This window comes from Solanum dulcamara, chromosome 10 (assembly GCF_947179165.1).
Source record: "Solanum dulcamara chromosome 10, daSolDulc1.2, whole genome shotgun sequence".
NCBI lineage: Eukaryota > Viridiplantae > Streptophyta > Magnoliopsida > Solanales > Solanaceae > Solanum > Solanum dulcamara.
Window position 1 is genome coordinate 8714446 of NC_077246.1, and position 19521 is coordinate 8733966.

Sequence of the window (19521 nt, forward strand, 5' to 3'; positions counted from 1 at the left end):
TAAACTTAGACACAGTGATATATTACTTACAAATATGTGTTAAGGTCCATTTCCAAGTGTAGTTAGTGTATCGAATGTGGTTTAGGGTTGTAAGGGACCTCTAACACTAAGTCAAGTTCATAGCTTTCCTACCAGCTATGCTTTTAGCATGAGTTCATACAAAGATTAATTTAAAACAATAATATATCTCAGAATTTGAAGATTTAATTAAAGATCTATTTTTCTTCTTTCCAATGCCGGCGACCGTTCGTTAATCTGAGTCCCGAGTAAATAATTATGATCACTTTTCCAGAGACACTCTCATGAGAGATTTCAAAACCCGATTTCTACGAATTCAAACTACGGACCGTGGATGGAAATACACACTGTAGATTAAGCTCATGGAATTAAATTTCAGAAATTGATTTATTAGCTTGATTTCAATGGACCCAATCTACCGGTCGTGGATCAATCCACAGACCATAGATTGAGCTCGTGGAATAAACTTCAGAGAGTCCTTTTTTAGTCTGATTTTCATGGATTCAAACCACGAGTCGTGAATCAAACCACGAGCTATAAATTAGGCTTGTGAAATGAACTTTTAAGATTTAAAATTTTAGCCTGAATTCCATAAATGGGAAGTACAATCCGTAGATCAAACTACGATCCATAGATGGCCCTCATGGAGTATTCCAATAGTTTTTTTTCAGGGTTATTTTGGTCTTTTTTCATTCTTCCTAAGCCTAGATATTGATACTTTAGTATCTAATTGAGGATTGTATTGCAGCATTACCTCAGAATGCTCTCGTATCTTTCTCTCCAAACTTAAAGTAGGAATCAAAAAGGTCAAAGCCTAGGATTTCAAGTTTCTCTCAAAAACTCTTGTTCTCCCAGGCATATATGGCTATTATAGTGAGGAACTAAGTTCTTCCTCACGACCTACATCTATAATCTTGGTTAGTAAGATCAAAGTTAGGGTTTTATCCCAATGTTTGATATGTTAGAAGTTTTCTCTATAGTCTAATTATTGATTTTTGATTTTATCATAGAGATTCAATACTCCATATCATTAATGATCTTTGATTGTCGGTTCATACTTGTACTACTTCAACCTTTTTTAGCCAGGTGTTATTTGAAAATCTTGATATACTATTTCTTATGCATAATTTTCATGACTAGAGTAAATTTCAAGTTTTAAAGTAATATCCTAGAAAGAGTTTCATGAAAGCATGAATTGCTTCAAGTGCATTATTTTAAGAAATAAAAGTATAGTTAGATTTAAATAAAACATATCTCAGTTTTGAGAAAGCACATTCAATTTTTCAGAAAAAATACACTTAGATTTAAAGAAAAGCACATTCATTTTTAAAGCAAGTTCAGTACAATTATAAAGAAGCATTTTTGTGTATTAATTTAACACAAAGATTATCAGTTTTTCTATGAAGTGGGATTTTTTTGCTAAAATGGGACATCATATAGTTATTGAGAATTATTGCATTATCTTGGGAGTAAAATTGAGCACCGAGTTGATTAAGGATTCAGATAATCCGATGTAATGTCCTAATTCTTGATGAAATTACTATTCTGTGTGAAATGATCATTTTTCCCTTCCCCCTAGCCTTTTCATACTTTGTTTGTATTGTGGGGATGGTTGGTGCAGTTTCCGATTCGATTGGGTGTGATTTTGGTATTTGAGATCTTGAGTAGAACTTTTATTAATATAGTTGACTATGGTCAATATTTCAAGATTCGAGCATCGTATAAAATTTCGTCAATTTCATTGCATCCAAAATGTTGAGTTTGGTCTATTTGAGTGTTCACTTAGAGTCCTGGGACCTTAGAATGTATTTTGAGTATTTAGGCTAAAAGTCGAGTTTAGTTCTAAAGAGAGGTCCGAGAAGATATTTTGTTCATAATTGTTTTTTTGGATATTCGATGATTCCATTAGTTTCGAAGCATATTTTGTAATCAATTTGCACTATTGGTTCATGTTTATAGGGTTTCAGATGAATTTTGAAGGTCAAAAGAATTTTGAAGGTTGCTGGTGCATACTTTTAGCGATGAAAAATAGAATTTTACCGACGAAAAATGGGTTTTAGAGACGAAATAGCTGTGTTGAAAATCTATCCGAACTCATTTCGTATTTTTGACATTTTGGGAGCAAGAAAGGTCCTTTTGAGTGATTTTTTATGCATTTTCTCCTATAATTATTGGATACGTATTTCTAACCTTATTTTACTCTTTTTACAAGAATATCTCTGTCATATTTCATGATTTCTATTCATAAAGTGGAGATTTTAAACTCCAAAGTAGAGAAAAAATGGTTGATGTGAAGGTCGATTTGGAATGGATTTTTATTTATTTTGGGGATTTAAGGTCCATGTGTTGTGGGTAAACTGATTTTGACAAAGGTTTCTTAAAATATCTCATTTTTAAACTACGTTGCAAATGTGGGTTTTTGGGTTTCTTCTTCAAATGGAAAATTAGTAATTCTTTAATTTGGAGCTCGATTTCTACTCGATTTTAAGGGATTTTTAAACCACGAACTCCTTTTTACTTGTAGAATATGATTATTAAATAAAATTATGATTTTGACCAACTTGATTTTGGAAAGATTTTTGGACGATTTTAGCCCCGATTCTTAATTTTAGCAATATGGGTATCATTGATCTCCTTTTAATAAATCCTTTTCATTGTTGATAGTTGAGGATTATTTCGGAGTTGGTTTTTGAGGTTAAAAACTCTGGTAGAGTGTTCAGGTGAAGTTTTTAGCCTTCGGGGTAGGTTTGTCTATCCTTCTTTGAGACTAAGATTGTGTAATTGATCGTTCTTATGTTGTAGACTTTGAGATGGGGTCATAATTTAATTGGGACTATTGATTATATTGTGATGCATGTGTGGGGTCTTGATTATATTGTGTCTCCTGTATGGGGGCTTGTTTGTGCGGTTTAGCCCGTGTGGGGCCTAATTTGCTATTCTATTTGCTTTTAGAGCATATAACTCATGATTTGACTGTGAGAGAGGCTTGTAAAAATATTTGACTTATAATGCCCACGTGAGGGGTTGAGTTGAGGGGTTTTGATCACACATAAGTAATGAAACATTCTAAAAAGAGGTGAACACTTATTTCAATATTTTTCCTTTCCATTACTATCTATTTGAGGGTGTATATCATGTTTAGGTTGAGTTTCGAGAACTTTACAAATTGTATTACATGTTGATTTAATTATTGTCTCCATGTCTTATGTGTTGTGATACATTTATCCTTATTCATCATATCATTGATCTTGAAAAGTTGAGAAATGTGGAAATTCTTTTTGAGAAAGAAAATGTGACACTTTTTTATATCCTTGACCATGATCTAGGTGGAAAGTTGATGAGTTATTGAGATTGTAATTTGGAATATGGACTGCGAGTCCCCGTGGGTCCTTGTTTGGAAGCCTTCGTTTGACAGGTGTATACGACAAGTTGTGCGACAACCTTGATTCCACTATACCACATTATTGCATCATCTCATTGCATTGAATCACATTACTCTTTGAATTATTTGACTTATCTAATCATATGTGATATTAATTTGTCCCTATGTGATTACTTTATTAGCACTATTTTATATAAATTGGTGGCACCGATGTCAGAGTGAGACTTTTCTATAAGCAGGTGGAAGCGTTCCTTAGTTTATTTTATAAGTTTGATTAATTCCCTATACTAAGTTGGTCAAACCTACAGAGTACATGTGGAATTTACTAGCCTCTACTTTTGTATCACTTTTGATGCAGACACGGCAACTGATTTCCCTCTAGCGGACAGTTTTATATCGAATTAGTGGTAAGATCCTGTGATCCAGATCGCCATTAGTTCCATCTTATGCTTTTAGTCTTTATTATTATTCCAAGACTTGTAATGTATTTCTGATTTCAACAATTATATTAGATTCTCTTTATACTTATGACACCTGGTTTTGGGATATCTCTTTATTATACTTTTTTTCTTTTTATTTGTGGATTGACTTCCTCTTTGGGAGTATCGTATGTGATTTATTATTAGGCTTACACATCAGGTTGGGTTTTGAGATGTGTGCCATCATGACCTCAATTTTTTTATCATGACAATTTGGTATAAGAGCGCTAGATTTATCGGTCTCATAAGTTAAAAGGCAGGGTGTCTAGTAGATTCTTGCGGATCGATACGTAGATGTTCGTACCTATCTTCGAGAGGCTACAAGATATTTAGTAGGAAAATTTCTTTCATTTGATTTCTTTCGTGCGAGTTATTCATATCAAGTATTGTAAACCTCTAATCTATCCATTCCGCATTAGAAATAATGACTTGGTTTGAGAGGGAAATTCCTGCTCGAGAACGATCTAATGATGCCCCACCCGAGCCCAATTACGTGTATGAGTATGTAGAAAATCAGACTAAAGTAGTGGGTAAATGGTCGGTTAGACTTTGAGTGTTAGATTTCAAATTTTGGGTATACATTTAGCCCCACTTTTCATTCCTCCAAGATTTGTGGCTCCATCTATTTCTGCTAATGTTGCTATGTCTACTTTGGAGCAAAAGAGTTTTAAGAGATTCGTCAAATTATTGCCTTCCAAGTTTGATGGTATTACTAGTGAGGAGGCTTATGACTTTTTGACTGAGTGCCAAGACAAGTTGTTCAACCTGAGGGATCTTAGAGGCAAATGAAGTAGCTTACACATCATACCAGTTTGCGGGAGTCGCCAAGGAGTGGTGGAGATCGGTTCTTGCTCACAAACCTGACAGTTCTTCTATGGTAGGTTGGGAGTAGTCATTGAGGTGTTCCTTGATAAGTTTATGTCATAAAACCTTCTTGATCAGTGGAGAGATAAGTTTGATAGATATAAGTAGGGTTCTTTATCAATATTTAAGTACGAGGCTCATTTTCATGAATTGTCTCGTTAGGCTATATTAAGTATCCCTACAAAGTTTAGGCAGATCCGCAAGTTTGTGAAGGGATTCACTGGTTATCTTCAGGAGGCTACAACCTCTCTTGTGTTATCGAGTGGCTCATTTTAGAGTATTATTGACCATGTCAGGATGATCGAGAGTATCTGACATGCTAGACAGGGAGGCGCTAAGAGGTTCCGTCGCTAGGCTTAGATCAGTAGTCATTCATCCATATGTAGAGAGTATTTGGGTCCAAGAACCTAGGGTTATCAGGGTAGACCGGTGCATGCGGTGATTTAGATTACAGATGGTACAAGTGGATCCAGGTCTGGTCAGACTAGTCATGGTGGTTCTTCGAGTTCAGAAGGACGTGTTAATACTTTTGGTTATCCTCTAAAGGGTTTCGATCCTATATGATGCTTTATTTGTGATGAGTTTGGGCATAAGGAAAAGGATTTCCCTAGACATGCTTCTTCTAGTGTTCAGTGCAAATCACAAGCTATTCGTGCTACGTCGGCTCTAGCGGTTCGAAGTGTTTTACAAAGTGCGAGAGGTGGAACCAAGGGTGGAGATCGAGGTGGTTCTTATGGTGATTCACAATCTAGTGGTGATCATAAGTTATGCTATGTTGTATTGAGTAGAGCTGAGGCAGAGGCCTCCGATCCACTAATTACATGTATCATCCCAATTTGTCATCGCTCTTCTTTAATATTTTTTGATCCCGAATCTACCTATTCTTATGTGTCGACTAATTTTTCCATGGATATTGATTATGTGTATGAGCCCCTTGTAGTATCTATTAGTGTCTCTACCTCAATAGGCTAGTTTTTAGTGGTGGATCGGGTGTATCAGGAATGTGCAGTGATATTTTTAGGTAGAGAGACTCAGGCAGACTTGAGCTTATTAAATACGTTTGATTTTGATGTGATATTGGGTATGGATTAGTTATCTCCCTATTATTTAATTCTAGATTGTTGTGCTAAAATTGTGACCATATCTTATCCTGGTTTGCCTCAACTGGTGTGGATGGGTACTCCGAGTTCGTATTCGAAGGATGTGATATCTTATTTTGTGCTGACTGTATGATAGAAAAGGTTTGTAAGTCTTATTTAGCCCATGTACGTGATCTTACTAAGGATTCATCTTCCTTTAGAGGCCACGAGAGTAGTGAGAGAGTTCTTAGATGTATTTTCTACAGACTTACTGGTGTTTCTCCAGACTGTGATATCAATTTTGTGATTGATTTGAAGCCGAGCACCAAGTCCATCTCTATTTCTCCTTATTGGATGGCTCCGGCTAAGTTGAAGGAATTGAAGGAACAATTGGAAGATTTGTTGAAAAAGAGGTTTATTCGGCCTAGCGTTTCACCTTAGGGTGCACCGGTGTCATTTATGAAGAAGAAATATGGTACTATTATGATGTGTATTAACTATTAACAATTGAACAAGGTTACGATCAAGAACAAGTATCCTTTTCCTTATATTAATAATTTATTTGATCAGCTTCAGGATGCATCAATGTTTTCTTAGATTGATTTGAGGTCGGGTTACCATCAGTTGAGAGTTCAGGAATCTTATACCCTGAAGACTGATTTCAGGACTCGTTATGGGCATTATTAATTTGTAGTCATATCCTTTGAGTTGACTAATTCCCCCGCTGCTTTTGTAGGGTTAAAGAACTGGGGGTTTCGATCTTATTTGGACTTCTTTAGGATTGTATTCATTGATGATATCTTGGTTTACTCAAAGAATGATGCTGACCATATTCGTTATTGAGGGTCGTACTTCAGAGATTGAGAGAGGTGAAATTATATGCAAAGTTATCCAAGTGTGAGTTTGAGTCCGTGATTTTTATGGGTCATGTGGTGACCAAAGATGGTATTACGGTTGATCCAGCTAAGGTTGCGGCAGTTCTTGATTGGGTGAGACCTACTATAGTTACCAAGATTTGGGTTTCATTGGGTTAGCATGCTATTATCATTGATTTGCTTAGAATTCTCTTGTATCGTAACTTTATTGAATGGGTTGACTTAGAAGACCGTAATATTCTAGTGGACTGATGAAAGGTGAGATTTCAAAGGCTCAAGGAGTTATTGACTTCAGCGCCTATTCTAGCATTGCACGAGGAGGGTGTGACATTCATTGTATTTTGTGATGCTTCAAATGTTAGTTTTGGTGGTGTATTGATGCATAAGGGGAGGGTTATGGCCTATAATGCTCGACAGCTGAAGGTACATGAGAAGAACTACCCTAGTCGTGATTTAGAGTTAGCGGCAGTGGTCTTTGTTTTGAAGTTATGAAGATACTATCTCTATGGTGTGTATTGTGAGGTCTTTACAGATCACCATAGCCTTTAGTATATCTTTTCTTAGTTGAATATGAACATGAGGCAGCGTACGTGGTTGGATCTATTGAAATAATATGACATCACCATTCTTTATTATCCAGGCAAGGCTAATGTGGTAGCAGATGCCTTGAATCAGAAAACACCTAGTATGGGTACTTTAGCCTTTCTTAAGGCAAAGCAAAGGTCTTTGGCTTTGGAGGTTCAGTTATTGTCTAGACAGTTGGTTTGACTTGATTTTTTGACACCTCAAGTATTTTGGCCTTCGTTGAGGCTAAGTCTACTTTGATGGATTAGATTTGTGCCCACAATTTTGATGATGACAAGTTGAGAATGATTCCGGACAAAGTGTTGAATTGTGAAACTAAATCGGACTCTCATGATTCTGAGGGAGTTTTGAGGAGTAGCAGTTGTATTTGTGTGCCAAATCTTGGTGATTGGGTGCGTATGATATTGGAAGAGGCTCATTGTTCAAAGTATTATATTCACCCGGGAGAAGCAAAGATGTTTCATGACTTGAAACAACACTATTGGTGGTGTATCATAAAGAGAGACATTGTTGGTTTTGTAGCTAAGTGTTTAAATTGCCAACAAGTGATGTATGAACATCGAAGATCGGGTGGTTCTATGCAAGGATGCCTATATCTCGAGTGGAAGTGGAAGTCCATTACTATGGACTTTATGATGGGGTTACACTTGACTTTAGGTAAGCATGATTTAGTATTGGTGATTGTGGATCGGCCGACCAAATTCATTTCGATGAGATTGTTAGGTTGTATGGAGTGCCCATTTCTATTGTATCTGATAGAGGTATGCAGTTTACTTCTTATTTTTGGAGTTCTATGCAGGAGAAGATAGGTAACAAGCTTGAGTTGAGCATAACTTTTCATCCTCAGATCGATGCTCAGTCGAAGTGGACTATTCAGGTACTTGAGGATATGCTATGAGATTATATCATAGACTTTGGTGATCATTGGTACTAGTCCCTTTCTCTTGCAGAGTTTGTATACAACAACAGTTACCATTCTAGCATTCAAACGACACTATTTGAGGCCTTATACGGGAGAAGGTGTAGATATTCTGTGGAATGGTTTGATTTTTTTGGGGTACGACCTTAGGGTACCAATTTGTTAAGAGACGCTAGAGATAGGGTAAAGTTGATTCAGCAATACCTTTTACTGCCTAGAGTAGGCAGAAGAGCTATGCGCATAGGCGTGTTCGTGATGTGTCATTTGTTATTGGTGAGCAAAGGTTGCTCAAGGTGTCAATCACTAAGGGTGTGATGAGATTTGGGAGGAAATAAAAGCTTAGTCCAAGGTTTATTGGCCCTTTTGAGGTTTTGGAGAAGTATAGGGAGGTGGCTTATAATATGGCCTTCCCTCCAAACCTTTCAGTTGTTCATCTGGTGTTTCATGTATATGCTTAAGCGATACCGACATGATGACTCTCATATGATTTAGTGGGACTCGATTGCTTTGGATCAGGATTTATCATTTGAGGAAGAGCCTGTTGCTATCTTGGATAGACAGACTAGACAGTTGATATCAAAGCATATTGAATTAGTGAAGGTGCAGTGGAGGCACCAGCCTGTTGAGGAGGCTACATGGTAGGTGGAGTTCGACATGTGTCGTAGGTAACCTCAGCTTTTTTCCCCTACAGGTACTTTACTTTACTTTTCGTTCAAGGACGAATGTGTGTTTTAGTAGTAGATGATGTAATATCCCAATTCTTGATGAAATTACTTTTTTGTGTAAAATAACCATTTTGCCCTTCCTCTAGTATTTTCATACTTTGTTTGTATTATGGGGATGGTTGATGTGGTTCCCGATGAAATCGGGTGTAATTTTGATGATTTGAGATCTTGAGTGGAGCTTTTATTAAAATAGTTGACTTTGGTCAGAATTCTATCAGTTTCCTTGCATCCAGAACGTCGAGTTTGATCTAGTTGAGTGTTGACTTAAAGCCTTAGGACCTTAAAATGTGTTTTGAGTATTTAGGCTAAAAGTTGAGTTTAGGACTAAAGAGAGGCCTGAGAGGGTATTTTGGTCATAGCAATCTTTTTTTGGATATCCGACGATTCCATTAGTTCTGAAGAAGATTTTATAATCAATTTGCACTATTGATTTGTGTTTATAGGATTCCGAATGAATTTTGAAGGTCAAAAAGTATTTTGAAATTGTTGGTGCATACTTTTAGCGATGAAAAGTTGGTTTTAGTGACAAAATATCTTTGTTAAAATCTATTCGAACCCATTTCATATTTTTGACATTTTGGGAGCAAAAAAGGTCTGTTTGAGGTGATTTTTGATGCGTTTTTCTCATATAATTATTAGGTACGTATTTCTAACCTTATTTTACTCGTTTCACAAGAATATTTCTTTCATAATTCATGATTTCTATTCATAAAGTGGAGATTTTAAACCTTAGAGTAGAGAAATAAAAAATTATTGATTTGAAGGTCAATTTGAAATGGGTTTTCATTTATTTTTGGGATTTAAGATCCTTGTATTATGGGTAAACTGATTTTGACAAAGGTTTTTCAAAATTTCTCATTTTAAACCGCGTTGCAAATGTGGGTTTTTGGGTTTCTTCTCCAAGTTGGAAAATTAGTAATTCTTTGATTTGGAGCTCGATTTCTACTCGATTTTAATAAATTTTTCATACACGAATTCCTTTTTACTTGTACAACATAATTTTCAAATAAAATTATGATTTGACCTACTTGATTTCGGAGATATTTTTGGACAATTTAGCCTCGATTCCTAATCTTAGCAATATGGGTATCGTTGATCTTGTTTTGATGAATCCTTTTCATTCTTGATAGTTGAGGATCATTTCAGAGTTGGTGTTTGAAGGTAAAAGCTCTGATAGAGTGTTCTGGTGAAGTTTTTAGCCTTCGAGGTATGTTGGGCTACCCTTCTTTGAGACTGAGATTGGGTAATTGATCATTCTTATGTTGTAGACTTTGAAATAGGATCATAATGTGATTTTGAACTGCTGATTATATTATGATATCCGTGTGGGGCCTTGATTATGCTGTGTTGCCCATATGAGGGCTTATTTGTACGATTTAGTCCGTGTGGGGGCCTTATTTGATATTCTATTTGCTTTGAAAGCATGTCATTTATGATTTGCCTATGAAAGATGATTGTAACACTATTTGACTTGTAATGCCCGCGTGAGGTGTTGAGTTGAGGTTTTTTGATCACACATAAGTAGTGAAACATTTTTGAAAGATGTGAACACTTATTTCAATGTATTTTCTTTCCATTATTATCTATTTGAGGGTGTATATCATGTTTAGGTTAAGTTTCGAGAACTTTAAACCTTGTATTACATGTTGAGTTAATTATTGACTTCATACCTTGTGTGTTGTGATACATTCATCCTCATTCATCATATCATTGACCTTGGGAAGTTGAGAAATGTGGAAATTCTTTTTGAGAAAAAAAATGTGACACCTTTCTTATATCCTTGACCACGAGCTAGGTGGCAAGTTGATGAGATATTGAGATTTTAATTTGGTATATGGACTGCGACTTCTCCATGGGTCCTTATCTGGAGTCTTAACTCGACAGGTATATATGACAGGTTGTGCGATAGTCTTGATTCCACCGTACCACCACATTATTGCATCATTTCATTGCATTGTATCGCATTACTTTTTAAATTATTTGACTTATCTAATCATATGTGATATTGAATTGTCCCTATGTGTTTACTTTACTCGCATCATTCTATATAAATTGGCGGCATCGATGCTGGAATTGGACTTTTCTGTATGTAGGTGGAAGCGTTCCTTAGTTTATTTCATAAGTTTGATTAATTCCCTATACTCAGTCGGTCAAACTTACTGAGTACATGTGGATTGTACTCACCCTTACTTTTGTGTCACTTTTGATGCAGATCCTAGTCAGGGTATTCCATGCGACAGCTAATTTCCCTCTAGGGGACAGTGTTATATCGGATTAGTGGTAAGATCCTGTGATCCGAATCACCATTAGTTTCATCTTTTACTTTCAGTCTTTATTATTATCCGAAGACTTGTGATGTATTTATGATTTCAACAATTGTATCAGATGCTCTTTATACTTGTGACACCTGGTTTTGAAATATCTCTTCATTATACTTTTTTTCTTTTTATTTGTGGCTTAACTTCCTCTTTGGGAGTCTCGTATGTGATTTATTGTTAGGCTTACACATCAGGTTGGATTTTGGGATGTCTGTCATCATGACCTCGATTTTTGGATCATGACATCTAAATCTTAAACTGCGCTGCCATCGTAGAATAGGATCATGCCATTGATTCGATCGACTCTTTACAAAGCTCTTGATAAGGGCTCAGAGATTAGATTGATTAGTTAAGTTCGTCCCATATCCTGGCAGTGTATATGATGGCTCTGGCAATGTAGTCAAGACGTTGTATCATCATGAGCTGACGTGATGATTGTCGATTAAAAAATTCTCAAAAAAAATAAAATTATATTATTTTTAGTATTTGTCATTGTTGCATATATCTCAGTTATCAATTTATTGTTTAAGTACTCTTGCGTGCTTCACTATTTAGCTGAATTTATTTTAGTTTATATTCAAAGTTACTCATTCAGCTCAATTTATTAAGTTTAGTCGGTTGTTCATTCAACTATTTTACAGATCATACATTTTATGTACTGACGTTATTTGGCGCTGCATCTTTTCACGATGCATATTTGGGTATTCAAGATCGGCAACAAATGCTTTACGAGGATCTTTTCCCATCAACATTTGGCGAGAACTCCATACTTTTCGAAAGGATCAAGTTTATCTATTTTATTCAGTATTTAGTAGACATTTCTAGTAGAGTATGCAGGTAGACGGGGATCTTATCACGGCGCCTATCTTCAGTTCATTAGAGGCTTCATAGACATGTTAGACAAGTCATTCGAGTCATGAGTTTTAGATATTTTCAAACTCTGTTGTTGTTGTTAAATATTCAATTATTTTTATTACCCCTCCTGACCTAACCCATATGAAAAAAACCACTTATTCTTCTATTCAGTCTTTTGTTGTTGTTTTTATTTTTGTTGTTGTTGTTGTTAAATATTTACTCATTTTTATTACCCCTCCTTAGAGATGTGCAAAAATCGAACCAACCGATAAACCAAATCGAAAAAAGTGTTATTGATTTATTGTTATTGAATTATTGGGTTAAGGTTATTTAATGGTTTTATAAAAAAAATATTATTGGGTTATCGGTTTGATATTATTTTTTAATATCGGGTTATTGGGTAAACCGATTACCCGTTAATACTATAATAATTTACTAGTTTGATTTTTACTCATACACAAATACCAAACAAAATATATTAATATAAATATATAATCGTTATATCATACTATCAGTGCCCTACACAATTCACACTACCTCACACTTCACATTATATTTACCATTTAGGGTTTGCCGCTTTAGGTTCACAACGTCAAAACTCAAAACTTAAAGAACTAAAAATGGCAACGGCTAACGTTTGCAAGTTGCAACGATGACGACAAGGGTTAGGCGACGGCTAGAGTTGTGAATTGTAAATTTAATTTCTTTTTATTTTTTTATTTCTCTTCTTCTCCTTTTTCTAATTTATCCTTTTCCCCATACCCATTTTCTCAAAAAATTCGACTTCACTAGTAAATAATTAGGAGATTATTTCATCATAATTTGGATTAAATCTGATGAGCATTTCAATATTTTCCTCTTTTTCCTTTTTCACTAATGTTCAAGATTTTCGAAAATTGTTGGAGAAGTCGTATATCTATTTTGAAAGCATTTTCTTATTGGTTAAATAGAAAATCGAACCGTTAAAGACCAAAAATCGATTAATCAAAAAATCGATAACAAATATCTTATTAGTTTGGTTATCGGTTTAGCGTATTTAAAAATCAAAAATCGATAAACCGAACCGACCGATGCACACCCCTACCCCTCCTGACCTAACCCATATGAAAAAACCTACTTTCTCTTCTATTCACTCTTAAAATGGGTTTGAGTAAGATCTAAATAAAAGAGATATTGAGGCTTTTTTGTTGGATCGGATCTGGAGGGGTAAAACAAATGAGTGAGAAAAAAAACAAATGAGTGAGAAATTTTTTTAAAGTCACATGACATTTTTTTAAATAAAAAATCAGGTTTAATTTTTTTTAGATTCAATTTGTTTACCATATGTATACCATTTGTTAGATGACGAGGGTATCACAAAGCTGAAGAGTATATCTATCCCTTTGCCCTTTTATTAATAACTCAAAGACATATTTACAAGTGCAATTCCTAACTAATAAATAGAAAAATATACTAATGATTTATCAACAAAATCAATCACAAAAAAGAAATAGGGAATTAACTCTTAAATTCACTTAACAAAATAATTTGAAATCCTAAAAGCTATTTACCGATAGATAAACTGCAATCTTTTTCTAATGCTTCCAATCATGAAATCAGCCATTTCAATAGGGCCACCGAAACCATGCTAAAGCACATGTTTAAACAAGTAGCTCATTACAACAAGTTTAGAGAGATCACTGGAACTTTGATAGAGGATAGGTAAGAGGTAGTCATGGAATTCCAATCAATGAAAGCACTAATGAAGTGGTCGTTTCAACACTTCAACAACAGAGAATTGATTTCTTTGATAGAAAATTCAAACTAGATTTTAAAAAAAAAAAATTAGTAATGTTGTATTTCTTAACATTAAGGATATGTTGGTGACCTTCAAAAATTAGTACACAGCGAGACTAGGAAGGCTAATTACAAAGATCCTAGCGTATCTAGTAGTTGCTCTACCTCCTTTATACATTCATGTTTATACCAAAACATTTTGTATGAAACTTGATTTGTTCTTATAGCATCTTCCATTTTTTTCCTTCCATATTGACCACCATATGCAAACTGGAATCATTCTCCGCCACTTCTTTTGATTTTTACTTCCTCCTCCTGATCCAGCAACTCAGCTAGTATGTTTTGGAATCATCCAGCTGTTTCCGGTGAGCCTCATAAAACAAAGACCATTGTTAATCTATGACTCTACAATGTAAAAAAGATGGTTGTTAGTCTCATTTGTCTGATTGCATAGAAAACACATTGGTACTAGTTGCATACAACCTTCCTCTGCAGTACCTCGTGAGTCAGACAAGCCCTCTTAACTACCAATAATACAAAATATTTGATCTTTGTTGGTGCTTGTCTTGTCCATACTTGCTTCCATCTAGCCAATCTGAGGCCTTGCTGATTTCCCAATTCCTTCCTATAAAGCTTGTTAACTGTGAACCTTCCATCCTCAGAGTGCTCCCATGAGACTGTATCTGACCTTTCAACAAAATCTTAAAACTCACTGATTACATGTAACAGTTGTGCCACCTATTTATTTCCCAATCATTCAAATGTCTCCTGAAAGATAGATCCCACTCATTTAACCAACTCTTAACTAGAGTGATATCAAATTACAATGGAAATCTTCAAGATCGAATTAAAAATGGGTATGGGACTGGAATTCCAAAAATAGCCACTTAATTGGGGAATTTTTCAGATATGACAAATCTTTTAAATATAATTACTCCATATGGGTATAGTTTCCCTAATTACTTATAATGGCAAACACAAAATTTGTCATTGTAAAAATGTTGCAGCGAATTATACAAACGTTATAACTACTAATTATTTGTATACCGAAATATACAAACACCGGTATACATATGTATTTGTATATTTGGCAAGCGAGATTGAGAGAGAGGAGGAGAGAGGCGAGCGAGATTCGAATTGTATATGTATATTTGTCGAATTGTATATATATACTTGTCAAAAAAATTATATAATGGTAACTGATATACATATATATTTGTATATCTGGCAAACGAGATTTGTCGTACAACGTAAATAGATAGCTATGTTTGCTGCGAGCCGTAATTATTTTTAAACTATACCCTAAATGCGTAATATAATATTAAGATTTGTTATATCACGTAATTTTCTCCACTTAATTTGTTTTTGGGCTGCTCCACTAAGACTAATCCAGGCCCATTCATAACATTATTTTTAGTTTAGTATTATAATTACGATATTCTTATTTATAACAATTGGGAATTCAAATTAATAAGATGTTAGCCATGTGTTTATAATGTATTATCTCGAATGTTCTTGTAAAAATATTATTTATTACTATGAAGATTTGAGTAGTTTAGTTCGGAGTTGTAAAATATTTCTGGTTATTTTGGAGTTCATATTTTATGGATGATAATTTGGAAAATTCTGAACAATGAGTTACATGCAAGCTTCTCCAAATTAGTATCTCACAAATCTTCCATATGATAAAAGTTTATGCCAAATATAGGACTACTGACTCTGAGATGAAATTACTCAATCTGTCAACTATAATTCATTATCTTTGGGCTATCTCAACATATGGACTGAACACACTGAATACCTAGATGTTATATATAAAGGATGCCTGGAATCAAGATCAACAGCAGAACGTTGTGTGCTTACATCAAAAGCTAAAGCTCACTGCCTTTAAACATAGCCTTTGATCATAGAGATGCCTATGGATATATTTACAAAGATCTTTACTAAACTTTTAAGTGCAAAACTAAATAGGTTGCCCCCTAACCTCATTACCAGTACTCAAAGTAGTTTTTTGAAAGGAAGATCTATTATAGAGAACGCTCTACTTGCTCAAACAATTATCCAAAATATAGGAAAATCAAATGACAAAGGGAATGTGGCTCTTAAATTAGACATGTCAAGAGCGTATGACAGGAACTCGTGGAAATTCTATGCATGTGAGATTATGAGAAGACGAGGCTTCTGTGGGACTTAGATTGTTATGATCTTCGAACACATTTCCAACAATTGATACTCTTTTATTGTGAATGGTATAAGACAAATATTTTTTTCCAATCTGAGAGAGGATTGATGGCTAGAATTTTTCTTGGATGACTCCTCTTATAGGAAGAATTACCATTGAGCATCATGGGATAAACTTTTTTTCAGGAAACTTCAAGTTGTGTGCAATGCCTTTACAACTAAACAGTTGTGAAACTTAAGAACAAATCAATCTTATGGAAGGACTTCTTGATGGCTAAATATTGTCCCAGATTCCATTGTTTAACAAAGAACGGACAACTTAGCCTATCCCATATTCCTGAAAAGCTATTTGTAATATCAAAACAGAAGTGGATGATCATATTGTTTGGAAATTGGAAAAGAAAATATTTATTATGTGGTAAAACCACTGGACAACACTAGGTCCTTTGTTCAAATTCTTACCAGAAGGGGTCAAGCCTAACAACATTAAACTATCATAAGTTATGATTCATTAAAATGTAACAGATAACTTTTACACCTTAAATATATATAACGTAAATCCCTTTTCAATAAATGATACCAAGAGTCTCAGGATTGTCAATGTTCAACTAAAAATTCCTCCATATATAACTGTCTACCTAGTATAAAAAATCTTTTTTGAGGGAATGTCAAAAACAGAAAGACACTCCATCTAAAGAAAAATTCATCAACAGAGATATATTTGACACTGAACAACACTTTTGCCAACCCTGAACCCCGGAATCACTGTGAACCCTACATGAAGTTCAGTTTCAGATGATCCATTGGACATAAAGAATGTTTCTTCTCTGTTCACACTTTCCATGTAAACGTCGGAAAATCTACACCCTTTCCTCACTTGAAATACGGAAGCTTCGGGGCTGAAAGAAAAGGCAAGACAATGGAGTAACCAAATATGCTTTGCCATTTCACTGAATGTGTAAAAGAAATGTGTCTTTGGATACTCATCAGAATTCAGTAAATTTCTATGATCCAAATTGCCAAAAAGGGATATTTCCATTTCGGGATTGATGAGTTTCAAGTACTTTGAACGACAAAATCTCGCGAATGTAGATTTTTGCTTCCTGGCTAAATAATCTGCTGTGATAACAGATCTCAATTCCAAGAATTTGTTGAAGAAAAATACATTTGATCGTTTCGTCTGCTCTGTCATGGACTCGTTATAAACAGAAAAGTATGGATCATTGAAATCATCAAACATCTCCTGACAAACAAATGATTCAAACGCGTAATATTTGTCATTTGGTTTTGAGAATATTGTATCCCGTTGAATAGACAAGGCTGCAGCATCTAAATCCCACCCTGCATATTCCATTTCTCTACAGAACAATGCAACAAAGCTCCAAATCGTTTTGATTGTTTTTCGAAAGAAGAGAGTAAAATTGTTGATACTTAATTTTGACAAATGAAAGTTGTCAATTAAACTCAATTTCTTTTCAAGCAAATTGTTCTCTTTATTAACCTCATCCAATTTCTCTTTGAGAAATATAATTTCAGAGTCTTTGAGTTTAAGCTGAGAATCCAACTTATCTCCCATGATTTCGTACGTTGTTACAATGCTCTTCTGCTCCTTAATTTCTGCTAGAACTCGAGTGGTATCTGGGGAGCGATCATCAAATTGATACTCCAAGTAAGATTGTTTTAATTCAGACAAATTTTTCAACTCGGACACGATCATTTCATCAGCAGATAGAATAAAATCAGGGTCGTATGGAGATTGAGCGTGTTGCATCAAGGCATATGCAGCTTTAATAGCTGAAATGTTCGCGAACAGCTTCGCTAGTAAAGCTTCTATAGCTGCTCGATCTGGTATGCAATTCTCTACTTTTTGAACTTCATTTTTGAACTTATCTTGAGATTTTAGCCTTCGATTTCTTCCTGCCATAGCTCCAATATGCAAAACGTTAGCAAAAGCACGAGCCAATCTGGTCTTACTAGGGGTCACATCATGTCGATTTACTGAATCCATCTAAAGAAGAAGAAGAAAAACAAGATTTGTTGGTAATATTGGATTATAATATGTATGAATTGAATATTTGCGAACCAATATGCCTAAAAGGGGAGGGGGAAAAGGAGTATTTTACAGACAACTTACAAAAAAAAAATCCAAACAAAGAGGTCGGAAATCATATCATATAAAGTTTCATCATCTTGTAGATGTACAACATAAAAATCTGATTGTTTTTTATGCTGAAAAGAGTTTTTTATAGTGATAGAAAAAAAAAAGACTTTTATGTTTTATGCTCTGAATTCAATATTTCTGACAAAATCTTTTCTTTAATAACGGTATCATTATCAAAGACGTATTAACCAGTATTCAATTGATTAATAATAACTTGATCCTTTGAATAAAGTGAGAATATCTCAACTAAACCAAAGGATCAAAAGACACCCTTTGAGATAACAATAACAAAATCAAAAATTCTTTGTATCTTATATAAAATATTACTTATGAATTAAGAAATTTCCTAGTGTATTCAATATTTGACGAAAGAATTTTATAAGTTCCCATTGTCTAACATAAGAATAGTATTTAATTCTGAATGAAAATATATAGTAGTAGTTTCTTCCCTATTTCGTAAAGTCAAAGTCTTGTGCAAAAAGCCATATTAACTAAAACCAAATACTACCTAACATTTGATGACTATTGCTATCTGTTGAAAATATACTACTCCCTCGTTTCAATTGAGTTATCTATTATATTAAAAATAGATATTTATTTTTGTTTGTTTAATTTAAAAAATCAAAAAATAATTTATTATTTAGCTTCTAATTTACCCTTTTTTATTAATTATACTCATTTCCAAAAGCATGGAATTTTTTATGTTCAAATAGTGATATAGTAAAATTGTCATTCTATATATTGCTTCTTAAGGAATGCGCCAAATCAGTACTGGACAAATAAAAATGGATGGAGAGAGTATCATTTCTCATTTCGAGAGTCAAACTTCATGAACTTTGACAACATTTAAAGAAATATTTTTTCACCAAATTAATTCGAGAAGAATTGCAACTTATAGTATATCTAAATTTAAATTTTAAATTGATACTAAATTAATATTATCTAATCTAGCTTTGAAGATTAGTCAAATTAATTCTGAAAAATAAAACAGGACAACTAATATGGAATTGGGGGAGTAATTTTCTTGCTAGCATGTAACTAAGAGGTGTGCATATATGGATCAGATGGTGAAAGGGTGTATTCGTAATTGTATAATTGCAAATATTACATGTATTTATCCGGGTGGATGTTTCTTATATTATGAATGAGTTTTAAATTACAATTTGGAAAATATTCATCATTAGTAATAATTAAAACTAGTTTATTTATATAAAGGATAAAAAAAAAGAAGAAAAGAAGTGGAATAACACAAACATCATACATGGGCATAGCTACAGTGATCCTGGACAGTTGATCACCCTCCG

The 19521-nt window shown here is 34.3% G+C and overlaps 1 protein-coding gene across 1 annotated transcript; it reads right to left on the reverse strand.

The window, feature by feature from the left end:
• Positions 1-16650: 16650 nt before the first annotated feature.
• On the reverse strand, positions 16651-18192 carry LOC129870743 (protein GRAVITROPIC IN THE LIGHT 1-like). The gene has a single exon (XM_055945599.1). It carries the CDS (start codon positions 18062-18064, stop codon positions 16763-16765), a length of 1302 nt encoding a protein of 433 aa, XP_055801574.1. The 5' UTR covers positions 18065-18192; the 3' UTR covers positions 16651-16762.
• Positions 18193-19521: the final 1329 nt, after the last annotated feature.